The 17,495-nt window shown below is 39.3% G+C and overlaps 1 protein-coding gene across 8 annotated transcripts in view; it reads left to right on the top strand.

Moving 5' to 3' along the window:
* LOC133461274 (sodium bicarbonate cotransporter 3-like) overlaps positions 1 to 17,495 on the top strand; it is an 88,220-nt gene that overhangs the window by 1,794 nt on the left and 68,931 nt on the right. Inside the window, exon 1 of one of the 8 annotated variants that reach the window (XM_061742125.1) lies at positions 12,423 to 12,643. The exons of the other annotated variants lie outside the window; for them this stretch is intronic. Within the exon in view, the coding sequence (XP_061598109.1) occupies positions 12,608 to 12,643 (36 nt within the window). The 5' untranslated portion in view covers positions 12,423 to 12,607. Of the gene's footprint in view, positions 1 to 12,422; positions 12,644 to 17,495 lie in introns of those variants that run through there. 8 annotated transcript variants of the gene reach the window in all.

Genomic DNA, 17,495 nt, shown 5'->3' with positions numbered 1-17,495 from the left:
GAAAATGGCATTGAGCTGTTGAGTTCATAAGTAATTTTTTTCTATCTTACTACACCTGTAGCCTACAGTCATGGCCTTTGAGGCACAATTGATGAGGTGCCTTATTATTTATTTATTTAGGGAGTTGGCTACCCTAAATACGACCCATATATCAAATCATTAAGTTTGTGTCGAGTACTGCGGATTTTTAAAGTTTCAAAAGCATAGTGGAGGGGAAAAAAAAGCAACACCAAACAAACAACAACACCTATTTTGGACAGTGTCTGCCACGTGGCTTACAGTTTGCTCTGAGCTGAGTGGGGGGAATGGAAACCCACAATTTGTATGATAATCATCACGAGTACCAGTCTTAACAAGCCCAGGAAAAGAAACTGGTTGCAGAGCTAAGTTTAAAATGCATGCTGACTGCGTGACATCAGTAGTGGTGTAGGGTTATCATTACTGTGTCTTGAGTGTGTGCTTTTACAGTATGTCTGTCCTGTAAATACATGTACATAGATACTAGGGAATTCAACTTTGAACTGCATTGAAAGTGTTATTTTTTTCCCCACTCATTGAAATCAATATGCTCACTGTGTGACACAAGACTCTTGTAGCTGTAATTCATATTCATGGTTTTTAAAGGGGACCTATTATGGCATTTAATGTCTATTATAAACAGGCCTTGAATGTCTTTAAAAACAAGCTTTTGATTGTTTTTTCTATATAAATTAGAAATTCAGCCTGTGGGCCATGTCTTTATCTTTACCGTTTCTAACCTCCTTCTCTATGCGGGATTCTGAGTGGGCGGGGCTATGATAATGAGGCTCTGTGCTGATTGTCTGCCTGGATGACGCGATACACAACTATGAAAAAATGGCGGAAGCTCCGGCCGGCGGAGTTAAGCCTGAATTATGGTTCTGCGTTAAATCGACGTAGACCCTACGCCGTAGGGTACGGCGTACCCTACGCCGTAGGGTCTGCGTTGGTGTAACGCGGAACCATAAATCAGCCTTTACACCGTGTCGTGCATGCGATGCGAGCGTCAGCGACAAAATCAATTCCATTGCTTTATTTTCTATTGGACTGTCCTAACTGGCCGTAGCGACGCTGGGCGCCCCGCCATTTTGAGCTGAACATTTGTCGGACTTCCTGTTTCTATTTTCTTCCTGCCGCTCGCGTTGAAAGCCGGTTGAAAGCGCTGTAGGAAACAGTCACGGATGAGGAACGGCTGATCCAGTTAGTTGAAATGAGAAGTTATCTCTATGATTCCTCCTCATTTCACTACAAAAACCTCAATAAAGTGGCAGCTGCTGGAGGGAGATGGACAGAGAGCGTCCGATGTCACGCAGTGCTACGATAGTCGGACGCTCATGCAGTTACACGGTTTTATAGTTGTGGGCGTGGTTTGCATTTTGGTTACATAACGAAAATGCGCAGGATCTTATTGGCTCGTAGAAGTCACATCACACTGGACATCTCATCCGGGCGGCTGTACAGACACTGCAGAATCTGGTTGCTTTCCTCCTTCTCTGTGTTGGCAGGCTGAGGGGAGACCACTTTATATATGTTAAAGCAAGAGAAAACCAGGTTTCCTTTAACATGTTGAGCCATTCAAATCTCCAAGACCATCCAGAGTTATCCTGTGCGTGGGATGTCTAGCTTTTATTTTCTTGTTTAAAGTAACAGGAATCTGGTTTGAGCAAGATATTCTTATTTTTGAGCTTGCTGATTGACCAATGAAACTTTAAGGGGAGCTGGGAAATTGAATCCGTCTTTGAATGTTTCTGGATGAAGAAATTTGCTTACATAAACTGCCAGTCGACAGTTTGGATTTGTTTAGTTTGGTCCAAGCCCTTGTTCCCTGATTATTTTAGAGTCATACAAAGAATGCACACATGTTGACAACACTGAGTGGTCATTGTTCTACCAGCTGTATGTCTTTCATGAGAAACTCTTAATTTCAAAAAATCTATTATGTAGCAGTGGCAATCACACGACTTTATTGATACAATGTTACAATTGATTCTGCATGGTGATCTGATTCTTGATTGATTCCCTTATCGATTCAAGACTGAGTTTCAACGAGGAAAATATTATGACTGCACAGGTTTTTAACCTTAACATCTTACCGTCTAAATTTCCAAAAACGGCAGCCAACAAGTCTGTAATGTAACACTTCTGTAGGTTAAAGTGTATTGGTGCCTCTCTGACAACTACAATGTATTTACACAGAACTGTTTCTGTCACTTCATCATTCCACATCAAAATAAATGCGTAGTTGATTCACATTTTCAACACCCATTGGCACTGATAGCTGAGTTGACAAGTTTAGAGGCATGCAGTTCATATTCTTCATAAAAGTTGGAGCTGGTTAAAAGGTGGAACCAGTTTTACCCATTGGGAATACTTGCTAATTCATTTAAAAACAAGGGTACAGAGATGCAAAATAATTTTTACAATGACATGGAATACCAATTCTTACTCATTCCTTTGAAAGCCTTTACAGGAAATATTAAATACGGCCTTACAGCTTCCTGTTTTGGGTTGGCAGGTGGATAAGCAGCGGCATGTGTGCTGTTTAGCATTATGTTATGTCTATTATGGTGTTATTTTACACTGGAATGCTCATTATGCAAAGCTACGGTTGGTGCGAATGTTGCAAAATGTGAAATTAGCCAACTTTTTACGTATTTAAAAAGCCATCAGGTCAAAGAACTCAAGGAGTTTAAATTAAAGAGGAAGACAAAGGAACAGCGCAACCAAAGTCCAGAGTTACCGTTTCAGAAATAAGAAAGTTTAAAACAAAGTCAAAAAAGCCATGGCAATAATGGGTAGTATTGCAGAATTTATTGTCCTGGATAACCAGCCTGTATAAATTGTTGGAAATGTCATATGATACCACTTAACTGAATATTTGGAATTGTGGGACAGTTGGCTGGGGTGGAAATGCATCTCAGGAATTGCTCTCCCTAAACTAGCTCAAACCCTGTGACTCAACATATGTCATGTAAGCTGAAAGAAGTCTAGACAGTGACCTTTATGACAAACATTTGGACCTCCGATATGACATGTTACTGGCATCAAATCAGTATTCCGTATCAACCGAAGTAAAAGCATTTGTATGAGCAAGAAAACATGGTTATGAACATTTATCTTAAAGATGCTTTTATTAAAATTATTCTGTGTTTTTAGACTTGCCCACAATCTAATTAAGATAATCATCTTTCCCTTGACTGGAGGCTCAAAAAATTGTGTGTTATTAGAAGGATCTGTTTACAGAAAGCACAAGAAGATTCGCAAAATCACTCAGATCCATGATTGTGATAACTTTTCATTAGTGCTGGCTCTATTCCAAAAGCCTAGCCTGATAAATCATGTTAAAAAAACCGGTCCATCCATGGAGCGTCACCAACGGTTGTTTATCAAACTGCTTTTCCAAGCTGTTGGTTAGTGCTGTGACTAATCAGAGCAACAAGAAAAATAACAAATTCAGAGCGACGATGGCCAGCATGAGTGTGTTGTGTAGTGGTAAATTCAACTTTTCCCGTGACTGTCGACAAAACGGCAAATTCATCTACCTTGCAAATGAATGATTTGAGTGCCATCTTCTGTTCAGTTTCTGAAGATAGTGTCAGAATCTCTGTCAATACCAAACCCGATTCAAACTGCAGTTAATCCTTAACTATAGCCATCTACACTGTTTAGATCTAGATCATGTCGCTGTTCTGTCGTCATCGCGTTAAGCCCGCCCAGAGACTGTACAAGGATTCTCTGGTTTGATTGGCTCACCAAGATTTTTGAGCATATATAGTGAGCTCCAACGGAGATGTACATGCAAAACAAATTCAAATTGGCTTGCGGTACATCTAGATTTCTGGGCTACTAAAAGCCAGCAGTCATACATAGAATCATAGATAGGAATATCCTTATACAGTTTTTTTCAATTCAATTCAATTTTATTTATATAGCGTCTAATACAACAGAGTTGTCTCTAGACGCTTTCCAGAGACCCATACCCAGAACATGACCCCCGAGCAGTTATTACATAAACAATGGCAGGTAAAAACTCCCCTGGTGGGAGAAAAACCTTAAGCCAAACAGTGGCAAGGAAAAACTCCCCTTTAGGAGGGAAGAAACCTTGAGCAGGACCAGGCTCATCAGGGGGGACCCTCCTGCCGAGGGCCAGACTGGTGGGTCAGGGACGGCAACAGCACAGCAGGCAGGTGGAAGCAGCCTGCTTTTATACCATGACCATACGGTCATGGTATAAAGGCAGTAGACATTCCTACAGCAATTTGATCAATCTGAAGTTTTGAAGTTGTCTTAGCCATGCTAATGCTAATTGAACTCCTTTTTAATAGTAGTTCTGCAATAACTTTGTATATCGAGTTATTTTGGGTGCGAAGCTACTCTAGAGGTACTAAAGATTAACATGAGACTTCTGGAAATTACCCCAAACATGGCCACGTTAAGATTTTTTTTTTAAATGAATAATTGCAATGGGCAGTCCCGTTGCAGGTTTGCTCTGCTTATTTGGCCTTTATTTTGAAAGAACAGTTTTAAAATTAAGTGACCATAAATCCTAATTCTATATTGGGTGGTTTCACAATTTTAGTGGAAAGTTAAGGGATCAACAGGTACAATATGAAAGGAATGCATGTACTGTGTGCGCATTTAGGATCCCTGTGTGTAAGTAGAACATTTTTATTTTTTATAACTTTTTTATAGCTGTTTTTTTTTTGTCAAGAAATACTTTACAGAATACATTGGTTTTTACGTCTTGGAGATGAATAAATCTATTTGCTTACAAAGAAAAAAACGAAGAGGAAATATGAATTAATTCTTAATTTGTTTGTGTGGTTTTGACCATACAAGTGCACTTCTCTGCTGCAAGAACAGCAGCAGTGAAGAGAATAGAATCGAGTATATGAATAATGCATATGTGACATTTGCAGCTGTTTCAAAAACTGTACAAGAGATGGAAGTAAATGTCACGATTTCACTCATTGGTTTGTACGTTTTCATCTTGAAATCGTGTTGGGGTTGTTGTTGTTTGGAAGGATTTTTTTTTTTTTTTAATAGAGATTGATATATGAAAACTATTTATATATATATATATATATATATATATATATATATATATAAATAATAAAAAAAAAAGATGCCTGTAGTCAAAGCTTAACTATACTAGCTCTGACTGCAGGTATTTAAGCTTATATTGATAAGCATTGGATGGAAATTGTAAATGTAGGAAAACTTGAGTTGTAAAATTTAAATTCTTTGTTTCCAAAATGAGAATAGATTCAGAAATGTTCATCCATTCATTTTCTATACATCATCCTATTTATTGTCAGAGGAGTCCGCTAGAGCCTATTCCAGCTGTTTGAGTGAAAGGTGGGTTTACATCCTCAACATCTGACAGCTCGTCTGTCACTGGCAGTTTTTTGCATGCAGCTGAAAAGAATAGATATTCAAATTAGTTCTCTTTTGTAATGAATTTAATTGATTTTGAATTGAGGATCATTTTTATTAAATACTTTTAGAAAGACCACCAGCACCCTGGTCCCACTGGATTAAACTTTGGACTGATCTTTATGGATGTATTCAGGAGAGATGTCCTTTATTCCTTTTTCTTTTGAAAGGGATTTCTATATGACCACCAGGAATTGTCATTTAAGACTTTCTTTTGCAGAAACCTCAGTTTTCAGATCCGGTGGCAAAAGTCGATTTTTGTTAATTGAGTTTCAATGTGCTGTCCCCAGTTCAAGGGTGTATATTATTTGGCCTAATAAATACACACCTTGCTCGCACACTATGTCTTTCTGTTTACTTGGCTCTTACTTGTGAGTTTTAATTTAATCCTACCACAGTTGCTTAACTTTTCTTCCAGTCAGCATGTGCTCCATGGCCTGGTCTTACACTTGCTCAGCACTCACTAAGACTGGCAGTAATTGCATAGAAAGGAGCCTGACTAATGGGCTTTGTTTTTCTTGCCTATAGTCTTAAAGTGGTGTTACATAAAGATGTGGTTCCTACAGACTAATTGGCATACACAACATAGACCCTTTTTGTATATACATGTTGCACCACATCTACTTTCCGTAAGTATATTAGCTTTGAAATAAGGACATGAGTAAACGGTACCATAGCAGGACGTGTAATTCCAAGCACTGCTTTTTAGAAGGCAATGACCAAACGTGAAATTTTATCAGCTGAGAAACTGCTGAAAAGTAAGAAGTAGAGGTACATTGACTTATCAAACTTAGTACTTAAATTATTGGCCTGGGAATATTTTAGCCAATTAACAGGGAAGCACGTGTGGCCAGCCCTGTGTTGTTCAATACATGACAGCCCCCCTCGTTTTAATTGAGTACTTTTATTTTATCATTTAGAAAGCCTAAAGTCTTACCCAAAATAATCTTTATTATAAATCTGCTGCTGGCTACCCTGATTTCTAAAAATGATCACCGAAGACCGTATTAAAAATTCCCATTGATTGTCCTCCAGACGTCTAGTTGGAAGCATTGCAGAGATGGAAAGACAAAGTAAGCCACATATATTCTCTTGGATGGGTCCGTTTTTTTTTTTTTTTTTTTTATGAGCAAGCTCTGTAGAGTTCAAGATCTATACCAAAGGTCATCAACATTAGCTGCCTTCCTATAGAAGCTGTGAAACTTGGATAGAGTTGTTTGGTTTTTTTTTTTAGCTTTTTTGATCACATTTTCTAATGAGTTTTTCAAACACCCATTATGATTGATCAGAGAGTTTCATATCTCCCTAGAACTCCTCTATAGTTGACCCAAAGAAGCCCACAGTCAGCCAACTAAATATCCATGAACACCTTGTTCACTTTATCATCATAGTTCTGGGAATCTAAAAAAAACGCAATGCACGCAAAAACCTTTTGTATCACTTAATCTATATAATAATTTATTCCATAACTAAAAAGAGAATACTTTGACAGATCGTGTCAATCGGGCTGGTATGTTTATGACAAGGCTTCAAGTGTCAAGATTCTGAGCAAACATGCACGCAGGGCATCTCATGCAGGAAGTTGGAACTTGATGCTACAGATATCTAATGGCAATAACGTTAAGTGACGCACGTTTTGTAACAACACATGGTAACCTAGCAACTATGGAAGATTGCTATTCTCTCTATGGAAGCCCGTACAGAAGCTTATAATTCCTGCGTAATTATTAGGTCACCATCCGTAAGAGAGTTTGCACACTTTACTGCTTTCTGTGGCAAACGTGTGCATGATTGTCAGTTTGGAAGTGTAAAGAAAGTATTAAACAGGACTGTTTGTACAGGCAGTGTCTTACCTGACACCGTGTCCTGGTTATCTTCAGTCTGTACACATTAGTTACTGAATGTCACACAGACGCAAACGGTGCCAACAGACGCAAAGTGAGAATTCATGGAATCTGCTTCTATAAAACTGGATGAGTAAATGGATATTAATGAGTAAATAGTCAGTCACTATGAAACTGCAGGTCACACAAAGAAGAAATTCAGAAGCAAATTTGTCCACCCCTTTGTCCATAAAGGACATAGTTTGAATGCACTTTGGATTCTGCTGTGTTTTGGGGACAGAGGAGCTGGACATGGACATTTCTTGATATACGACAAATGGCGCTTTTCCACTAGTATCTACTCAGCTCGGCTCGGGACGGCTCGTCCCGCCTCGTACCGCCTCCACCCGCTTTGTCCTCGTTTGTTCCCCCCCCCCCAGGTGAAAAGTGGGCTGGTTGGGGTAAAGCTGCTGTGACGTACTCGATGGCGCAACCCCTTTGTTCGTGTCGGCGCTGATCAGAAATCAGCTGGAGCCGCGAGTGGCTGAGAGTAAAACAGCCCGTCTACATCCCTTTTTTAATTCTCTCGTCAGCCACCAGGTTTATGAACATCTGCACCTCAGAGTTGGATCACCAAACAGACGTTTACGCTGTATAATAAAATCGCCGTGAGCCGCTCTCGCGCTGACTCCCGCTTCCTGATTCAAACGTCTGACGGCCTCGCCCCCCGACCAATCAGTGGCGTGGAGGGTGGTGACGGCCCCGCCCCCGACCAATCAGTGGCGTGGAGGCTGATGATGGCCCCGCCCCCCGACCAATCAGCTGCCTGTAAATGTGATGATGTCAGATATAGTGCCGGCTCAGCCCGGTTAGAACTTCGGCAGAATGGTTACAGAAAAGGTATCTGCTTGGCGCGGCTCCACCTTCCTCGGCCCGTAGTGGAAAAGATCAAGACAGGGGCGTGGCTGGTAGAAGCGAGCTGAGTAGGTACTAGTGGAAAAGCGCCATAAATTCCCGCCGTGGACACTGTGGGGGCTGAATGCGTGTTAGTTCCCCCATGACTTCAGCACCACACCCTGGGTGGGGTTGGTGAAAGGGCCTTTCTGTGTGGAGTTTGCATGTTCTCCCCGTGTTCCCTTGGGTAGCTAATGTGAGCTACTCTCACAAAAACATGCAGCAGTCCTGGGCTATACTGCCCCCTCTGGCCAACCGGGGAACAGATGGGGTGGGAGGATCTGGCCGGAATAACGTGATCCTTCCACGCGCTACGTCCGGCCAGAGAAACCCCACCCTGTCTGGTGAAAAGATGCTGCTGCTCACTCCTCAGGTTAAGGAGGAGACCTGAGCTCAGTGCAGGAACTCCCGGGGTTGGTAGAGGATGGAAATGCCCAGGACTGTTAGGTAGGAGCACTGGGTGATAAAATGGGGAAAAAAATCTGGATTAAACAAAAATATAAATAAATAATCGAGGTAGTTGACAAAAATCGATGACTAAAGTTGTTGGCAACAATTTTAAGAATTGTTTATTAGTTGGTTACGGCATCACACATCTGTTTCATGTTGTGGGTTTGAACTTAACTTACCGCTTTAATGACATCTTTTTATAAAAAAATATATTTTTGTCTTACAACTGGTTGACGTGACATATTTTCCGACGTGCTAGAGGGGGGAAAAAAAAAGTGAAAATTGTAAACATGCCATAAAAAAACATGCTTGGCATCTTTAATAATTCACGCCCTAATATCTCAGAAATTGCCTTTCAAAACTTGATAAGAGTCTCTAATGTCCGTTTTCCCTCTCACTACTCAAAGGAGCTAGCAATCGCTCAGCATACATGGACTGAAATGTGTGTCATATGGTACACCATCGGAAAGCTCTCATTTTCTACGTCTAGAAACTACCATATTTTTGATTTGCATCAACTTTTTAGAAGTAATGGTAGTGAGAAGCTGACCATAGACTGTAAATATATGTTAAACACACTGGTGAATCTTGTCTGTCATTGTGATCGTACTTCAGAAGTCTTTTGGGTGCTGAGAAGAGTGTGTGTGTCCATACATATACCGTACACGCAAACCTCTATTTCACTGCTATCCAGTTTCTCTTCCTTTCGGCTGTTCAGGGGTCACCACAGCGAATCATCCGCCTCCATCTTTTCCTATCCCCCGCGTTCTCTTCTCTCACACATACTAACTTCATCTTTCGCTTCTGCTTTGGATGTTTTTACATATCTATGGTTATGAGAATACTCTGCCAAATCCTGTTACTGCCGACAAGATGGTCATAAAGGCATTTTAAGTTATCTAGCTTCCATCAATCTATCTATCGATAGAGGCATGTCTTGATCAATCTTACACTAATTTCAGAACTTATAACTGAATAAAATAATTAAAGTTTATGAAGCCATTCACAGTCTGATTAGTTGATTAATCGTTTAATTGACCCTGGAAATAGTTGTCAGTTGCAGCCCTCATATGCAGTTTGCAAAATGAAAGTAAAGTACTTCAGAATATCATGAAATTGTTGTTGCTTTCATCTCGTTTAAAAAAAAAAAAAAAAAGTGTATACCTTTTGGTAATTTCATATACAGCACTTTTTTTTATTGTATCAATTATTTTTAATTCTATACATCTTTTTTTATTATGATTGTTTTGACTCTGGGGGTGGTGCAATGGTCTCAAAGGTATGAAGCATCAAGGTGTAAAGAAACTGTCTGCTAATTCTATATGGCTATGAAACGGAAAGAAATGTAACAATCACATTTCATTTTGAGAGATTTATGTCTAACATTCATGGAAGACAGTCAAATATATACCAACGCTGTATAAAGATGCACAGATGGCAAAGCTCCAAAGGAAGCCATGGTGTGAAACTTTTTACTTTCCTTATAGAAGAGCTAAATAAAAAAAAAAAAATACATTTATGCCAAAGTTACTTGTATTGTATTCTGTTATATTTTTAAACTTCAAATATGAAACTCATTTAGCCCTTTTTTTCTTTGTATACAGCAGATCTTAATACAGTATATTGGTATGGTTTGTTCTGCATTGAGAATAGTTTTTAATACATTTTGGATTAAGAAACATTATGATGGGAGAATGAATATTGGATCAAATCATGAGTCATGACCCCAAGAATTGTAATGAGATCTTAATATAATTGAAGATTATAATAGTATGGTGTCATATAAATGCAATTATAGAGAATATTTGAAGGTTCACTAAAAAGCAGGGAATCCCATCAACAAACCCGTCTCTTGATGCTGTAATGTGTTTGGAATGGGAGATTGATTTTGTTGAAGATGATAAACAAATGTTGGTTAGCTAATTTCTGTGAGATGGAAGCCCCTTTCACACAGAGATTCCGCAATATTGGTGTAAAGAAGTCCTGCCAATACGCCGCCTTTGTTGGTTCACACAGAACCATACAACGCCGGCATAACGCCGCTCCCGTCTGTAAATTCACACAGCATGCCGGCGTTCCGCAATCAGAGGCGTGACGACAGCGTCAGTCCGACCGTCATGTCAGCGGCATGCCGGCTGTGTCATTCACACAGACCCCGTTTCGTCTCTGTGACGGCGCTGTGACTACCTCCGCTGCCGGCTTATTGGTGGGGCCACTTGGCCCCCCCATTCCGCCTCCGTGACTTTCACACAGAACAGCGAGGCGGCTTAAAGGCGCAACGTTCCCGCCTCGAACTGGCTGTGTGAAAGGGGCTATTGATGTTAACCTTTGGTCTAAAAACCTTTTTCTTGTTTGTAAAAACAAGTAATTACAAAAGCAGTGCTGTGTCCCAGAAATCGTCTCATGTCATAAGCAGAAATTGTTGTGGTGTTTAGGTCTAAAGTAATTCCTTGTTTAATTCAATTGACAGAAATGTAGATTGATGTCAGTTCAAATAAGTGAAAACATGTTAAGTGTTAGTTTTTATCATTGATTGTCTTCTCTAACATACATCTTTGAATATCTTTGGATTTAGTTTTGGGCTCTTCGTTGGGAAAAAGAGGAGATTAATATGACCACTTTGGCTTTCAGAAAATGTTAAGTGGCAAATTAATCAACATTTTTTTTTTTTTCCTCTGTCTCTGTTTCATCCGGATCTGAGGTTGCTGGGTTGATCAACCTCTGTGTTGGTACAGCCATTAGGTGTCACTCTTTCTGCAAAATTTCATGCACACTTCATAACCCTTTTTTATGATGCATATATTCATCTTAGGTTTACTTTATGGTTTTCTGGCTAGTCTAGTTGACCTCTACCGTGACTGTTTATAAATAATGTGTTCACAATATACAATGACCAGAACATGGATGCACATAATTAATACAGGACTGTCTCAGAAAATTAGAATATTGTGATAAAGTTCTTTATTTTCTGTAATGCAATTTAATAAAAAAAAAAAAAAAAAAAAGTCCTACATTCTGGATTCATTACAAAACTGAAATATTGCAAGCATTTTATTATTTTAATATTTCTGATTATGGCTTACAGTTTAAGATTAATATTCCCAGAATATTTTAATTTTTTGAGATAGGATATTTGAGTTTTCTTATTCTGTAAGCCATGATCAGCAATATTAAAATAATAAGACATGCAATATTTCAATTGATTTGTAATGAATCCAGAATGTATGACCTTTTTGTAATTGCATCACAATATTCTAATTTTCTGAGACAGTCCTGTAGTGTCTTTAATTACTCATGTTTCAGAAATATTATTTTCTGCCCTTCTCCTATGAAAGGTCCTGTTGTGGACAGGACATGCATTAACCAAACCTGCTTGTACTATTACCGCTTGCTGACAGACATGTCCAACCTTGAAGATTGTCAATGTCAAAGTGAAAGTCATGGAGGCATTTGGAATCATAATGAATACAGCAATCTGTCCTCTTTCGCTTTCATAGCACCCTGTGAGGAATGCAGAACCACACGTGTCCCTGTTTCTATTTATCCGTGTCAGTGATGGCTCTTCTTTTTTGGCATGAGCACCTTGTGTGCCCTCCAAATCCTTGTCTACGTGTGTCCCCCATATGGGGGTGTGTATGCGCGTGCTCTTAAGCTCTTGGCCGGGTGAATAAAATATTCATGTTGGCATGGTGGGATTGGCTGCTGTTGCAAAGAGCGGGCTGACCGGGTAGAGCAGAGCACTGTATGTTCTGAGGCGGCTCGCTCACTCACTCGCTCTCATCCTCCCTTTGTACAGAGAGATGAGCACAGGACGGTGTGACACTAGCTGCTATTGCTCGGCTCACACGCCCTCTAGATCATAGATAACCATCAGTGAGAAGTAACCGGTTAATGTCCCTCCTGCCTTTGCGGATGTTTTAGTCTAAATGGATAAACGGAACGAAGAGGAACATGTGCTCACGGTACGTCTGGTCCTGTTGTGTGTCTGACGGGCTCTATTGGTTCTATATTTGTTTTTTTTTTTTTGTTTTTTTCAGCTTGTGTTCCTCCAAACTAGTGCTTGATGAATAGGGCAGGGGGTATGTGCATTCTAGCAAAATGTTGGAAAGGAGAGGTGTAAGGATGAGGTTTTATAAGGTTTAGCAGAGGGTGGAGTGCTCTTATATCATTAGACATTACTTCTGAGAGGAAACTGAGAGGTTTTCTTTATATTTTGTAATGGCCCAAAGCGCGTGAATGGGAGAAAATCATCTTGAGACAGTTATGGCTGCTTGAAGAAGCGGGGCAAGGAGAACGGGAAGGAAGAGAGGAGGGGGGCAGAGGCAGAGTGAGGCAAAAAGAAAATGGGTCTGCCAAGGTAGCAAAATCAAAACAAGGAGCAAGCTGTGTATTGAGATCATGTCTTAAGTACTGAAGTGGAAATAATTGAAGTGTCTGATATTTCCAGAGTGGGACCAATGAGTACAGTAGGAAGGGAGTGTTGCAGTCTGATATACTTGTAAACAAAGATGATGACATAGTTATCATTCTCTGTTTTTGCTCGTGATATATGTTTGATACTGGGAGTGGGAGTCTGGATATCAACAATTGCTGTCAAACATTTCCTTGTATATTGGAAGATAAATTAGATAATGAACCATAATCTTTGGAGAGATTAAGCACAGGAAAGAATTTCTGACTGCTTTGGTAGCTGGCATAGAGTTGATGGCGAAGGTTAATTCAGTAACAATTGAGCATAGTCGGTGGTATAAATGTGCTTGTCTTTTAATATTTACGACTTTGTGCTTATGGCAGTTTCAAACAATATAGAACAATATTTAATGACAAAATACAGGAATTTAACAACAACGCTTTCAATATAGGGTAGTTAAACTTGGAAAAGATACATTATTGATACATTAAGGGGAATTTTTAAAACCTGAACAATTAATAAAAATAAATAAAACACCTGAACTGTATGTGACCCTGTCAGCTTGGGGCCTCTTGGACATTTTTTTTTGGTTGCTTGTTGTTTTTGACTCAATAATATAATCACTTTATACACTGTTATATAATTTTGTCCATAGCAATTTACATTCTCTTTGTCTTGATACTCATTTTCATGTAGGAACTGTTAGCATTCATATTTAAGTTCTTTTTAGTTTCTTTGGTCAACTCAGTTGTTTTAAACATGTTTTTTTTTTTTTATAAAATAAAGATAGTATTGTATTAGATTTTAACCTCAATAGGAAAGTCTCCTTATGCAACAAATGTTCAGCATGATTTCTTACCGATTAGATCAGGTCCCAGTACTGCAGAGCTGGACGTGACTGATATTAGACGGAGTCAGACCTGTTTTTGGGTGATGGCTGCTAATTAATTGCAGTGTTAGGCTGGTGGTTTTTATTGTTTCTTCAACATGCAGTTATGTTAACACACATTGGGTTAGCACACATCTTCCTAATGACTTATTTTAATGTAAGACATAAGGCTGTTGGAATTTATTAATCAATTGATTATCAATGATGCAGTTAATCAGTTTTTGCAGTTAATCACTTTCAGTTATTCATAATCAGTTAATTATTAGCAAATATTTGTTTGTTTCTAAATGTTGGCCTTGCTTTTTATTCTTGTTTGATCCTAAAATGTATTTTTCACTGATATGAAGTGAACTGCTTACAACATAATGCTGAAAATTTGTGTTTGACACGTTCTGTTCTACGTTATATGTAGAGCATGTCCCCCAACTTTCAGCTTTAGAAAGTAAATAAAAAATGTAACTGTTATTAGAAGATCTAATAGATATAATCTAATTTTACTCTTATTACAATGGTCATTTCTTAATCAAAATATCAATTTACTTGTGTCAGCAGCTTCCCCTAATAAGATAATCATGTGAAATACCTAATGATACTAATAATAAACTTAGATGACGGCCTTGACATTATACATATCAAATCTAGTGGACATTTAAATTGTGAGAACAGTTTCTTATAAAAGAATGGACACATGCTATGGCTACTGTTTACTCTTAAGGTTCATGTGAACTGTAAAACTTCACCTATGCATAAATCCCTACACATTGGTGATTTTACCGGCTAAGTTGCAACCTAAGCCCAAAAAAACCTAACATTCACATCCTCTAACAATGACAGCAGCTGGAGTTTACTCTTCAGACAAATGCAAAGGAAGATGTTAGCAGATGCAACAGACTGGGCATTTATGCCCACAAAGCTTTGTAAACTTGTGCATGATATTTTTGAGTCTTTATTAGTTGGGCAAGGCTTTTGCTTTAGGGAGCTTTTCCACGCGCATTGGCCAGCATTAATGACATTTTGAATTCGCATGACTACCTTTTTAATACTGCAGGAGATGAACATGTGTTCTTTGAATGTATAAGTTGTTACTACTTTATTGCCATAATTACCTTAAACCAACACTGAAACAAACGAAGTCTGTATTACTGCTGTGTAGCAACATATTGCAGTTTGAATTCTGCAGTACTGATCAAAGCCCGATCTGTTGAAATTGACCTCTTGTTTTGAGTTACTTAAGTTTCTTATGGCGCTTTTACACTAGTACCTACTCAGCCCAACTCGCCACGCTTTTCCACTAGGGGTTGAGATGGGTAAAGGCGTGCCGAGTAGATACTTTTTCTGTATCTATTCTGCCGAGGTTCTAAGCGTGCTGAGCCGGCTGCATCTGACGTAATCACACTACAGGCCACCGATTGGTCGGGGGTGGGGCCGTCAGAGGTTTGAGTCAGGAGGAGGAAATCACGAAAGAGCGACTCGCGGCTTCTTGTTCATTTTATTCAACAGGCAATGGCAGCAAAAGTCTGTTTGGTGATCCAACTCTGAGGTGCAGATGTTCATAAACCTGGTGGCTGAGTAGCAGAGACAAAGACTACATTTACATGCAGTCAGAATTCGGGTTATTGCTAATATTCCGGTTACTGAAACATTCGGAATATTCCGTTTACATGGTAATTAATCATTTGGGATATCTGGATCAAAACAGCAACGCGTGGAGAACATCGTGATGCAATTCCCGTCATTTCCGCTTCTTCTTCCTGTATCCAAATGCTGCTTCACGCAACTTTTCTCTCACCTTCTTGTAAATCTTCTATCCCGGTACTTTCTACCGTCTACAAATGCAGAAATGTTCATATCCTTCATTACATTTATGAAGTGATTAATCTCCTCCTGGTCTTGGTTTCTCCGTGTTTATAAGAACTTCCTGGACTCAAAAGACCAGGATTCCTTGTGAACAGAACATGAGCAGAAAACAAATTCCTGTTCCGTTTGATGGGGATATTCCATTTGGCGTTTACATGACCGAATATCGGGTTTTAAAAGGAGTAACCCAGGGCTCATATTCGGGTTTTTAAAAACCCGAATATGAGCAAATTCGGGTTATTCAAAGGGGTTATTGGTGTTTACATGGCCGTGCAAATTCAGGTTATTGCCAATATTGGGGTTTTAAAAGGGTTATTGATGCATGGAAACGCAGTCAAACAAACAAACCAAAAAAAAGGCGTTGCTGCTTGAAACTTCTTTCACTCTCATTTTTTTACTTGATATCAAACACAAGCCACAGACCCAGCAGCACATCTATCATCTCCTCCAGGTTCTACATCTTCTCCGTTTAGATCACACAATCAAATACGTCACAGCAGATTCGCTCCAATCCCGCCTACTTATCTGGGTTTCTAAAAAGAAAAACTATGGCGAGACGAGGCGTGTTGAGTTGCGCTGAGTCGGTACTAGTATAAAAGTGTCATTAGACTATAAGTAGTAGAAGGACCATAATTGTCAGCAAGGCAAGGCACAGATGTACATGTGTGCGTGCCCTCTTGCCTTTTTTTTTTTCCCCCCTATGACATGCAGTAAGAGATACCCAACTGGCTTCTTTTAACAGACTTGTATTGATCACCATTTCTCTTACTCAGCGGGCAATTCACTCGAAGCCCTGCCCACTTAGACGGGGCATTTATGCCCACGAAGCACAGCTCTGGCCGAGCTACAGAAACAATCTCTCCATACTACCCCCTGCCAAGGGAATGTGGTCGACGGACTGGGGTTTATTTTTGACAAAGCTATGTGTGACGTTGCATCATGTGTCCTTTAAATTGCATCAACCCAATGGGTTGAGGGCATAACACACTTTAACATGTGCTGAAGTGGCACGAGGACAACTTGGAAGGAATGCATGATTTACTAGTTTGACATGCAGACAGGTTCTTATACTGGATGGTTCTTATACTGTAAAATATGGTCTTTAACTGTACTTACTGTACTAAAAAAGCTTATTCACTAAGCACTTACGGAGCAGGAATAGTTTCACACCAGTTTTTTTTTTTTATGCATTACTTTTAAACATTTGTAAAATAAAAATAACTAATATAGTAAAAATGCCATCATAATTATTGATGTCATGGTGTCAAGATCTTTCTTTTTTTAATTAAAATCTTTTTTTTTTTATTCTTTGTGCCTGTATTTTTTTTTTTTGTTCTTTGCTTTTGTGCTCCTGTATTGTGTCTTCAGGGACAGTTCAGGTTTGACAACCTTTGTCCTCATGTCTTCTGATTGTCTACACCTGTGTCTAGTCAGTTGGGGTGTAACAATATATCGTGCCACAAAATTTCACGATACAAAAAACGTCACGATACGTGTCGTGGAGGTGACAAACTGTATTGCGATATTGGGTTATTAATATTAATCTATTGTGTTGACTAGTAACGACCGCGCCTCGACCCGCAGACCAAAATCTTCCTCCACTCAGAAGAAACTAGTACCGTTTTGGTCCTGATCACGGGACTCTTGGGGGTTTTGA

Source organism: Cololabis saira, chromosome 15, assembly GCF_033807715.1.
Source record: "Cololabis saira isolate AMF1-May2022 chromosome 15, fColSai1.1, whole genome shotgun sequence".
Taxonomy (NCBI): Eukaryota; Metazoa; Chordata; class Actinopteri; order Beloniformes; family Belonidae; genus Cololabis; species Cololabis saira.
This window is presented reverse-complemented; position numbering and strand designations above follow the sequence as displayed.